The 12,164-nt window shown below is 44.5% G+C and overlaps 2 protein-coding genes across 6 annotated transcripts; one reads left to right on the top strand and one right to left on the bottom strand.

The window, feature by feature from the left end:
- Nucleotides 1-499: 499 nt before the first annotated feature.
- LOC138665267 (uncharacterized) lies at nucleotides 500-4,837 on the bottom strand. 3 transcript variants are annotated; one of them, XR_011318439.1, is made up of 5 exons: nucleotides 3,911-4,837; nucleotides 3,514-3,677; nucleotides 2,600-2,969; nucleotides 2,173-2,253; nucleotides 500-1,848 (listed from the first exon to the last, which is right to left on the bottom strand). XR_011318439.1 is itself a non-coding variant. In XM_069752591.1 (3 exons), the coding sequence occupies exons 2-3, from the start codon at nucleotides 3,920-3,922 to the stop codon at nucleotides 2,161-2,163; spliced, it is 1,416 nt and encodes a 471-aa protein (XP_069608692.1). In that variant the 5' UTR covers nucleotides 3,923-4,148; nucleotides 4,277-4,837; the 3' UTR covers nucleotides 500-2,160. The 3 variants fall into 3 exon arrangements, 2 of the variants coding, with proteins under 2 accessions (XP_069608692.1, XP_069608693.1); XM_069752591.1 differs by having other exon boundaries at nucleotides 500-2,253; nucleotides 2,600-4,148; nucleotides 4,277-4,837; XM_069752592.1 differs by having other exon boundaries at nucleotides 2,600-4,837.
- Nucleotides 4,838-6,888: 2,051 nt separating this feature from the next.
- LOC138665266 (uncharacterized) lies at nucleotides 6,889-11,226 on the top strand. 3 transcript variants are annotated; one of them, XR_011318438.1, is made up of 5 exons: nucleotides 6,889-7,815; nucleotides 8,049-8,212; nucleotides 8,757-9,126; nucleotides 9,473-9,553; nucleotides 9,878-11,226. XR_011318438.1 is itself a non-coding variant. In XM_069752590.1 (3 exons), exons 1-3 carry the CDS (start codon nucleotides 7,804-7,806, stop codon nucleotides 9,884-9,886), a joined length of 1,413 nt encoding a protein of 470 aa, XP_069608691.1. In that variant the 5' UTR covers nucleotides 6,889-7,803; the 3' UTR covers nucleotides 9,887-11,226. The 3 variants fall into 3 exon arrangements, 2 of the variants coding, with proteins under 2 accessions (XP_069608691.1, XP_069608690.1); XM_069752590.1 differs by having other exon boundaries at nucleotides 6,889-9,126; XM_069752589.1 differs by having other exon boundaries at nucleotides 6,889-7,449; nucleotides 7,578-9,126; nucleotides 9,473-11,226.
- The last annotated feature ends 938 nt before the right edge of the window (nucleotides 11,227-12,164 follow it).

The following is a 12,164-nucleotide window of genomic DNA, read 5'->3' on the forward strand; positions in this document are numbered from 1 at the left end:
GGAATGAACATGAAATATATGTAGAGAATAGGATAATGAACACATATCCCATATAAACAGGTGTATATTATATTCCCTGAGCCTGATAGGTGGGGAATGAACATGAAATATATGTAGATAATAGAGGAATGGGACAAACGAAAAGAGAAAGGGTAGACTAAAAATAGTATGCACAACCCAAAATATAGAGACAATCGGTAGTACTATAAAGCAAAACACCTTTATTAAACACCTCAAAAAACATGTTAAAAACATTTAAAAACAAATGTACAAATCCCTATACCCATCATATCCCATAATAAATGACAATCCCATAATACAATAGGAAAACAGTAATATCCTACCCTAGATGCACCTAGTCACATATGCTCTCCTGCAAAAATGTGCCTATACAGGCCGCAAAGGACTCGACCACAATATGTCAGTATCCACTGCTAATAACCAAAAAATGAAACATCCATGCAATACATGGTCCTGAGATTGGAATGTGATAGCATGCTATATAACAGCTGTGGATACAACCTGTCCTGCGTCAATTCTGGTATATGGAGATGCAGCAATGTCAAAGGGCACAGAGCACCACAAGGGTTAAATCCACATAGAGCCAGGGAACATAACAGCCCCAAAATGGCCCTGAGGTAGGAGAAGGATAAGGTGGGAGCGCACCCCACGCGTATCGCTGCCTCCGCAGCTTCGTCAGGGGAAGTGAAACTAAAGGTGCAACAGTGTGTGCTTAAATAATAAATCCAATAAGGTAAATTGCATACCGGTGTGGGAGAGAGAGAGAGAGGTAAAAGCCGGAAGACGCCGGCGACGCCATGACGACAGGAACACAATCATAATGAACGGCAATCCTAGAGCGTCCAAAGGGTCACATGCGCACGCGCAAACCGCGGTATTCCATAGGACCACGTTGCGCACGCGCCGTGCCAGCCGGCTAGATGGACACGTCATAGGACACAGGGCAAAGAGAAATGGAATAAAGCCCGAGGACCGGACTAAGCTAGCGAGGCCGGCTAGATGGACACATCATGGGACACAGAGCAGAGGGGGTGGGATAAGGACCAAAAAGCCAGAGAGGGGGGAAGGGAGGGGAAAAAAAAAAAAAAACACAACAGGTAAAAAGAGGGCAGAGTGTGCATGTTGCAGCAAGACACAGAGGCACAAGATATCCACCCGCAGAATGCCGGGAGATATCACAATCATAGACATATACTAGTGATTAAAGGCAAAACCGCCAAAGGACACAAAAAGACAGGGCATATAAAGCCACCCAGAAAACCTGAAAGGGAGAAAGGAATATTATTATTGTTGGCAAGTGCACAGGTATAAGTGCACGTAAACACCTATACAGCAACCATATACAGTATGTAACAATATCAGGCAAAAAACACACACATATATAAATATAAACAGACTGATGTCCCTTGAGTCCGTAAGTATATGTACGAGTATTCTCTCAATGCCGCTATGTAGACGTTTCCGGTCCCCAGCTTATAGTCCCATAGTCGATGAGGCCGACACCATCCAGATCTATACGAGAGAAAGCACTCTTCATCACAAGCCCCTTCCGACTTGCCAATCTCAAATGCGCATCCGAGCCCATAGTCCATAATAGGAGTTTGCCATAAAATCCGCATTGTAGCTGTGAGAGCAAAATCTCTTCTGCATAAGATGTCCTTCCATTTGCCATAATGGCATGCCGCACATCCACCCTCCAGGGTCCACTTCATTATCTAATGTGTCAAAGACCTCTGCATCCATGTTGGTCCCCACAGTAAGCTTGTAATATCCATATCCCAATTTCCAGGGATGATCATCACCCTTTTGGGTGCGTCCTCAGCCTTCCTGAATGGAGACAAATGCAAAATTAGATATGGGCACCAAATCTGAAGGGAACCAAATCAGACGTCCCAGAAACTAAAAATACCCCAATGAATCTACGCGCCAACTATCCTAGGAACCCCGTGAAGAGCAATTCCTCATTTAGGCCCATGGGTGCGACCGCCTGAAGATCGAAAATCCACCTGGACTCAGCACGCAAGAGATAGTTAGATATATTGCCACCCCTTTCGCCACAGGAAACCCTCTGTAACCCCACAACTTGCAAATCAATGGGCGAACCCCTATGTTTCAGCAAGAAATGCGCCGCCACAGGAGTCAAGATTTTACCTTTGCCTTGGTCCGTAGCCGCCAGGCGTATGGTTGATACGTGTTTTTGAAACCTCTTACGTAGTTCTTGGGATGTTTGCCCTACATAGATCATATTACAAGGGCAAATTAGCACATAAATAACATTTCTGCTCCTGCAGTTGATGTAAGCCTTTAACGCATGTCTGCTGGAGTTCGTGGGGTGTGTAAATATGTCCCGGGTGGGCGTCATAAAGGGGCAGACATTACATTCCCCACAGGGGAATGATCCCTTGAGGACAATACCCCTATTAAGTTTGACCGTGGGCCTAGAAAAATGGCTCCTGGTCAACAACTGCCTCAGATTCGGGGCTCTTCTAGATGTCAATAACGGCCTATTGCTGATGACTTGTGTGGTTTGCATATCTGTTTGCAAGATCGGCCAATGTCTAGTGAGGATGTGTCTTACCTGCCCCCAGCTGTCATTATAGTCCGTGATGAACCTCGTCTGCGATTCTCGGGAACGACCCACAGGAATCAAAAGTGAGGCCTGATCATGTTGTCTTGCTTGCTGGAAAGCCGTGGCAACCACTCGTTTGGGATAACTCCTCTGTCTGAAGCGGTCCGTCAGATCCCGAGCTTGCATCAGAAAGTCTTGATCCCGAGTGCAATTACGTCTAATGCGTAAAAATTGTCCCGTCGGGACGCCCACCTTCGTGTGCCAAGGGTGAAAACTGTTGAACTCCAAAAGAGCGTTAGTAGCAGTGGGCTTCCGGAAAAGGTCCGTGACCAGCTTGTTCCCTTGTACGAAAATTCTCAGATCCAGAAAGCTAGTCGAACTGTTGGAAATAGAGTGGGTTAAAAAGATATTATGGGGGTTGGAATTGAGGCTGTGGATGAAATCAGTACAACCCTCCCTGCTGCCCGACCAAATAAAGAATAAGTCATCGATATAGCGATGCCAATTCCGGACATGATGTTGATATGCCAGGGATGGGTACACAAACACCTCCTCCCACCAACCTAAGAAGATGTTTGCGTAGGTTGGTGCACATTTCGCCCCCATTGCCACTCCAGCTGTCTGTAAATAAAATGTTCTGTCAAACAAAAAATAGTTGTGATGAAGAACAAATTTCAGCAGATCCAACAGAAAAGAATCATGCCCCCGATCTGAGTGTGACAGTTTGTCTAGGCAAAAAGTAACCGCATGCAGGCCATCACTATGCTTGATGTTGGAGTACAAAGACTCCACATCACAAGTTACCAGGTAGAATTCTCCCGGCAGTTCTATCCGTCCACAGACCTCAATAAAATGGGCAGAATCCCTTATAAAGGAGGGCAAGGCCGTGACTATTGGCTGGAAGAAGAAGTCCAAATACTCACTTGCCCGCTCGCAGATACTCCCAATGCTAGAAACAATCGGCCTTCCTGGTGGTTTCTTCTCGTCTTTATGTATCTTCGGCAACATATAAAATGTTGCCGTGACCGGATGTTCCACCCATAAATATTTTTTCTCTTGGGGCGAGATAATGCCGAAACTTAGCGTCCTGCAGAGTAAAGAGTCAAATTTAGACGCAAACACTGCCGTGGGATCTGAAGGTAATTTTTGATAGCATCTGGGGTTAGTGAGCTGTCTATTGGCCTCCTCTAAATATGCTTCAATTGACCACAGCACCACATTGCCCCCCTTATCCGCCTCTTTAATCACAAATTCCTTGTTGCTTTGTAAGTCCCGCAAGGCCCGTTTTTCGGCAAGATTAAGGTTAGAGGATCTACCCACCTGTGTTGGCATTGCCAGAATGTCTCGTTTCACCAGCTCAAAGAATATCTTGATTGCGGGTACCAAGGAAAAGGAAGGCGTTTTAAGGGATCTATTTCTGCCAGGGAACTTTCTTCTGGTACACCCTGATTCGTTCTCCTCCAGTAGGGCTAGTAGATCTTGAAAGGCTTGGCGCTCATCCTCAGGTATTGATTGTAGAATATCCGGTTTTTTGTAGATAACCTGAAATGTGAGGTTCCTACAAAACAAATAGAGGTCCTTAACTAAAGTAAATTTGTCGGCCGTATGTGTGGGAGCAAAAGTTAAACCCCTCTTCAGGACGGCAAGTTCCACCGCAGTAAGTTCATATTTAGAAAGATTTATTACCTGGAGGGTGGATGTAGAGGCTCCAGAGGTCTGTTCCGTATCAGGGGGGGAGGAGGCTTGATTTATTTCCGTCTGGTTGAGTATTTGTGGGGGTAAGTCGGATTGTGGTCCCTGTGGCGCGTTATGCGTTTTCTTGTTCCCCCTCCGTCTCCTCCCACGCCTGGTCCGTGGTCTACCTCGCTTCCGGTGGAAGATAAAAAATCATCACTAGAGCTTTCTTCACCACGAGGTAGAGAGGTGGATATTGTAGTTGCTGTCACGGAACCATGGCCATAGGTTCTAGTACGGCGTGGGTTACCCCTGTGCGTCCATCTATACACTGCATTTTGCTCAAAATCAGTCCTGTCCCTAAGAAGTTTTTTACGCTTCCTGCTCGTCACCTCTACCTCATATTTGTCCAAGGTCTCTTTAAGTGTGGTCTTGAAGGTATGCACCTGTGTCCCTTCAAATGTGTTCAATTTGGTTTCCAATTCTTTAATGGAGGTCTTGGTCGCCGTAAACAGGTCTCTGTCATGCTCCAATAATAGGTTGATAAGTATATTTGAACAGCGTGTAAGACCCTGTTCCCAAATCTGTTAAAATGATCCTGAGGGTTCCCAAGCTGGAAATATGGAGACCCTCAAACCACGAGGTATCAAACCTAATTTCAAATACTCTTCTAGACTCCTCATGTTCCACCAGAGTCTAATCCCTGTCTTATGTGCCCTCATCAATTCTGAGCACACATTGGAAAAACCTGATTCTGACTCAACAGCAACCGATCCAGAAAGATCAAACACATTGGATGGTTTGGCTAGCCAGGCCGCCTCCCTAGCCTCCCAGTCCATCACCCTAAACCCGAGTATGCAAAAACCAATATGGAAAAAAAAAAAAAAAAAATAATAATAATTATATATATAATAATAATAATATACAAAATTACGCAAAAATATGCGTGTGCTGCTCCCAAAGAACACCCCGGGACACGGGGCAACAACTAGCACAAGAGTAAAGATAGAAAGGGGCGCACCAATATATAATGTCACAGTCACCATCAAGGGGTGCAATACTTAGTCTATAAATAGAACAGGACAAACGAAAAGAGAAAGGGTAGACTAAAAATAGTATGCACAACCCAAAATATAGAGACAATCGGTAGTACTATAAAGCAAAACACCTTTATTAAACACCTCAAAAAACATGTTAAAAACATTTAAAAACAAATGTACAAATCCCTATACCCATCATATCCCATAATAAATGACAATCCCATAATACAATAGGAAAACAGTAATATCCTACCCTAGATGCACCTAGTCACATATGCTCTCCTGCAAAAATGTGCCTATACAGGCCGCAAAGGACTCGACCACAATATGTCAGTATCCACTGCTAATATCCATGCAATACATGGTCCTGAGATTGGAATGTGATAGCATGCTATATAACAGCTGTGGATACAACCTGTCCTGCGTCAATTCTGGTATATGGAGATGCAGCAATGTCAAAGGGCACAGAGCACCACAAGGGTTAAATCCACATAGAGCCAGGGAACATAACAGCCCCAAAATGGCCCTGAGGTAGGAGAAGGATAAGGTGGGAGCGCACCCCACGCGTATCGCTGCCTCCGCAGCTTCGTCAGGGGAAGTGAAACTAAAGGTGCAACAGTGTGTGCTTAAATAATAAATCCAATAAGGTAAATTGCATACCGGTGTGGGAGAGAGAGAGAGAGGTAAAAGCCGGAAGACGCCGGCGACGCCATGACGACAGGAACACAATCATAATGAACGGCAATCCTAGAGCGTCCAAAGGGTCACATGCGCACATGGATACTGACATATTGTGGTCGAGTCCTTTGCGGCCTGTATAGGCACATTTTTGCAGGAGAGCATATGTGACTAGGTGCATCTAGGGTAGGATATTACTGTTTTCCTATTGTATTATGGGATTGTCATTTATTATGGGATATGATGGGTATAGGGATTTGTACATTTGTTTTTAAATGTTTTTAACATGTTTTTTGAGGTGTTTAATAAAGGTGTTTTGCTTTATAGTACTACCGATTGTCTCTATATTTTGGGTTGTGCATACTATTTTTAGTCTACCCTTTCTCTTTTCGTTTGTCCTGTTCTATTTATAGACTAAGTATTGCACCCCTTGATGGTGACTGTGACATTATATATTGGTGCGCCCCTTTCTATCTTTACTCTTGTGCTAGTTGTTGCCCCGTGTCCCGGGGTGTTCTTTGGGAGCAGCACACGCATATTTTTGCGTAATTTTGTATATTATTATTATTATATATATAATTATTATTATTTTTTTTTTTTTTTTTTCCATATTGGTTTTTGCATACTCGGGTTTAGGGTGATGGACTGGGAGGCTAGGGAGGCGGCCTGGCTAGCCAAACCATCCAATGTGTTTGATCTTTCTGGATCGGTTGCTGTTGAGTCAGAATCAGGTTTTTCCAATGTGTGCTCAGAATTGATGAGGGCACATAAGACAGGGATTAGACTCTGGTGGAACATGAGGAGTCTAGAAGAGTATTTGAAATTAGGTTTGATACCTCGTGGTTTGAGGGTCTCCATATTTCCAGCTTGGGAACCCTCAGGATCATTTTAACAGATTTGGGAACAGGGTCTTACACGCTGTTCAAATATACTTATCAACCTATTATTGGAGCATGACAGAGACCTGTTTACGGCGACCAAGACCTCCATTAAAGAATTGGAAACCAAATTGAACACATTTGAAGGGACACAGGTGCATACCTTCAAGACCACACTTAAAGAGACCTTGGACAAATATGAGGTAGAGGTGACGAGCAGGAAGCGTAAAAAACTTCTTAGGGACAGGACTGATTTTGAGCAAAATGCAGTGTATAGATGGACGCACAGGGGTAACCCACGCCGTACTAGAACCTATGGCCATGGTTCCGTGACAGCAACTACAATATCCACCTCTCTACCTCGTGGTGAAGAAAGCTCTAGTGATGATTTTTTATCTTCCACCGGAAGCGAGGTAGACCACGGACCAGGCGTGGGAGGAGACGGAGGGGGAACAAGAAAACGCATAACGCGCCACAGGGACCACAATCCGACTTACCCCCACAAATACTCAACCAGACGGAAATAAATCAAGCCTCCTCCCCCCCTGATACGGAACAGACCTCTGGAGCCTCTACATCCACCCTCCAGGTAATAAATCTTTCTAAATATGAACTTACTGCGGTGGAACTTGCCGTCCTGAAGAGGGGTTTAACTTTTGCTCCCACACATACGGCCGACAAATTTACTTTAGTTAAGGACCTCTATTTGTTTTGTAGGAACCTCACATTTCAGGTTATCTACAAAAAACCGGATATTCTACAATCAATACCTGAGGATGAGCGCCAAGCCTTTCAAGATCTACTAGCCCTACTGGAGGAGAACGAATCAGGGTGTACCAGAAGAAAGTTCCCTGGCAGAAATAGATCCCTTAAAACGCCTTCCTTTTCCTTGGTACCCGCAATCAAGATATTCTTTGAGCTGGTGAAACGAGACATTCTGGCAATGCCAACACAGGTGGGTAGATCCTCTAACCTTAATCTTGCCGAAAAACGGGCCTTGCGGGACTTACAAAGCAACAAGGAATTTGTGATTAAAGAGGCGGATAAGGGGGGCAATGTGGTGCTGTGGTCAATTGAAGCATATTTAGAGGAGGCCAATAGACAGCTCACTAACCCCAGATGCTATCAAAAATTACCTTCAGATCCCACGGCAGTGTTTGCGTCTAAATTTGACTCTTTACTCTGCAGGACGCTAAGTTTCGGCATTATCTCGCCCCAAGAGAAAAAATATTTATGGGTGGAACATCCGGTCACGGCAACATTTTATATGTTGCCGAAGATACATAAAGACGAGAAGAAACCACCAGGAAGGCCGATTGTTTCTAGCATTGGGAGTATCTGCGAGCGGGCAAGTGAGTATTTGGACTTCTTCTTCCAGCCAATAGTCACGGCCTTGCCCTCCTTTATAAGGGATTCTGCCCATTTTATTGAGGTCTGTGGACGGATAGAACTGCCGGGAGAATTCTACCTGGTAACTTGTGATGTGGAGTCTTTGTACTCCAACATCAAGCATAGTGATGGCCTGCATGCGGTTACTTTTTGCCTAGACAAACTGTCACACTCAGATCGGGGGCATGATTCTTTTCTGTTGGATCTGCTGAAATTTGTTCTTCATCACAACTATTTTTTGTTTGACAGAACATTTTATTTACAGACAGCTGGAGTGGCAATGGGGGCGAAATGTGCACCAACCTACGCAAACATCTTCTTAGGTTGGTGGGAGGAGGTGTTTGTGTACCCATCCCTGGCATATCAACATCATGTCCGGAATTGGCATCGCTATATCGATGACTTATTCTTTATTTGGTCGGGCAGCAGGGAGGGTTGTACTGATTTCATCCACAGCCTCAATTCCAACCCCCATAATATCTTTTTAACCCACTCTATTTCCAACAGTTCGACTAGCTTTCTGGATCTGAGAATTTTCGTACAAGGGAACAAGCTGGTCACGGACCTTTTCCGGAAGCCCACTGCTACTAACGCTCTTTTGGAGTTCAACAGTTTTCACCCTTGGCACACGAAGGTGGGCGTCCCGACGGGACAATTTTTACGCATTAGACGTAATTGCACTCGGGATCAAGACTTTCTGATGCAAGCTCGGGATCTGACGGACCGCTTCAGACAGAGGAGTTATCCCAAACGAGTGGTTGCCACGGCTTTCCAGCAAGCAAGACAACATGATCAGGCCTCACTTTTGATTCCTGTGGGTCGTTCCCGAGAATCGCAGACGAGGTTCATCACGGACTATAATGACAGCTGGGGGCAGGTAAGACACATCCTCACTAGACATTGGCCGATCTTGCAAACAGATATGCAAACCACACAAGTCATCAGCAATAGGCCGTTATTGACATCTAGAAGAGCCCCGAATCTGAGGCAGTTGTTGACCAGGAGCCATTTTTCTAGGCCCACGGTCAAACTTAATAGGGGTATTGTCCTCAAGGGATCATTCCCCTGTGGGGAATGTAATGTCTGCCCCTTTATGACGCCCACCCGGGACATATTTACACACCCCACGAACTCCAGCAGACATGCGTTAAAGGCTTACATCAACTGCAGGAGCAGAAATGTTATTTATGTGCTAATTTGCCCTTGTAATATGATCTATGTAGGGCAAACATCCCAAGAACTACGTAAGAGGTTTCAAAAACACGTATCAACCATACGCCTGGCGGCTACGGACCAAGGCAAAGGTAAAATCTTGACTCCTGTGGCGGCGCATTTCTTGCTGAAACATAGGGGTTCGCCCATTGATTTGCAAGTTGTGGGGTTACAGAGGGTTTCCTGTGGCGAAAGGGGTGGCAATATATCTAACTATCTCTTGCGTGCTGAGTCCAGGTGGATTTTCGATCTTCAGGCGGTCGCACCCATGGGCCTAAATGAGGAATTGCTCTTCACGGGGTTCCTAGGATAGTTGGCGCGTAGATTCATTGGGGTATTTTTAGTTTCTGGGACGTCTGATTTGGTTCCCTTCAGATTTGGTGCCCATATCTAATTTTGCATTTGTCTCCATTCAGGAAGGCTGAGGACGCACCCAAAAGGGTGATGATCATCCCTGGAAATTGGGATATGGATATTACAAGCTTACTGTGGGGACCAACATGGATGCAGAGGTCTTTGACACATTAGATAATGAAGTGGACCCTGGAGGGTGGATGTGCGGCATGCCATTATGGCAAATGGAAGGACATCTTATGCAGAAGAGATTTTGCTCTCACAGCTACAATGCGGATTTTATGGCAAACTCCTATTATGGACTATGGGCTCGGATGCGCATTTGAGATTGGCAAGTCGGAAGGGGCTTGTGATGAAGAGTGCTTTCTCTCGTATAGATCTGGATGGTGTCGGCCTCATCGACTATGGGACTATAAGCTGGGGACCGGAAACGTCTACATAGCGGCATTGAGAGAATACTCGTACATATACTTACGGACTCAAGGGACATCAGTCTGTTTATATTTATATATGTGTGTGTTTTTTGCCTGATATTGTTACATACTGTATATGGTTGCTGTATAGGTGTTTACGTGCACTTATACCTGTGCACTTGCCAACAATAATAATATTCCTTTCTCCCTTTCAGGTTTTCTGGGTGGCTTTATATGCCCTGTCTTTTTGTGTCCTTTGGCGGTTTTGCCTTTAATCACTAGTATATGTCTATGATTGTGATATCTCCCGGCATTCTGCGGGTGGATATCTTGTGCCTCTGTGTCTTGCTGCAACATGCACACTCTGCCCTCTTTTTACCTGTTGTGTTTTTTTTTTTTTTTCCCCTCCCTTCCCCCCTCTCTGGCTTTTTGGTCCTTATCCCACCCCCTCTGCTCTGTGTCCCATGATGTGTCCATCTAGCCGGCCTCGCTAGCTTAGTCCGGTCCTCGGGCTTTATTCCATTTCTCTTTGCCCTGTGTCCTATGACGTGTCCATCTAGCCGGCTGGCACGGCGCGTGCGCAACGTGGTCCTATGGAATACCGCGGTTTGCGCGTGCGCATGTGACCCTTTGGACGCTCTAGGATTGCCGTTCATTATGATTGTGTTCCTGTCGTCATGGCGTCGCCGGCGTCTTCCGGCTTTTACCTCTCTCTCTCTCTCCCACACCGGTATGCAATTTACCTTATTGGATTTATTATTTAAGCACACACTGTTGCACCTTTAGTTTCACTTCCCCTGACGAAGCTGCGGAGGCAGCGATACGCGTGGGGTGCGCTCCCACCTTATCCTTCTCCTACCTCAGGGCCATTTTGGGGCTGTTATGTTCCCTGGCTCTATGTGGATTTAACCCTTGTGGTGCTCTGTGCCCTTTGACATTGCTGCATCTCCATATACCAGAATTGACGCAGGACAGGTTGTATCCACAGCTGTTATATAGCATGCTATCACATTCCAATCTCAGGACCATGTATTGCATGGATGTTTCATTTTTTGGTTATTAGCAGTGGATACTGACATATTGTGGTCGAGTCCTTTGCGGCCTGTATAGGCACATTTTTGCAGGAGAGCATATGTGACTAGGTGCATCTAGGGTAGGATATTACTGTTTTCCTATTGTATTATGGGATTGTCATTTATTATGGGATATGATGGGTATAGGGATTTGTACATTTGTTTTTAAATGTTTTTAACATGTTTTTTGAGGTGTTTAATAAAGGTGTTTTGCTTTATAGTACTACCGATTGTCTCTATATTTTGGGTTGTGCATACTATTTTTAGTCTACCCTTTCTCTTTTCGTTTGTCCTGTTCTATTTATAGACTAAGTATTGCACCCCTTGATGGTGACTGTGACATTATATATTGGTGCGCCCCTTTCTATCTTTACTCTGATAATAGAGGAATGAACACATATTTCATATAAACAGTTGTATATTATATTCCCTGAGCCTGATAGGTGGGGAATGAACATGAAATATATGTAGAGAATAGGAGAATGAACACATATCCCATAAAAACAGGTGTATATTATATTCCTTGAGCTTTATATGTGGGGAATGAAGATGAAATATATGTAGAGAATAGAAGAATGAACACATATCCCATATAAACAGGTGTATATTATATTCCCTGAGCTTTATATGTGGGGAATGAAGATGAAATATATGTAGAGAATAGGAGAATGAACACATATCCCATATAAACAGGTGTATAATATATTCCCTGAGCCTGATAGGTGGGGAATGAACATGAAATATATGTAAATAATAGGAGAATGAACACATATCCCATATAAACAGGTGTATATTATATTCCCTGAGCCTGATAGGTGGGGAATGAACATGAAATATATGTAAATAATAGGAGAATGAACACA

Source organism: Ranitomeya imitator, chromosome 2 (assembly GCF_032444005.1).
Source record: "Ranitomeya imitator isolate aRanImi1 chromosome 2, aRanImi1.pri, whole genome shotgun sequence".
NCBI lineage: Eukaryota > Metazoa > Chordata > Amphibia > Anura > Dendrobatidae > Ranitomeya > Ranitomeya imitator.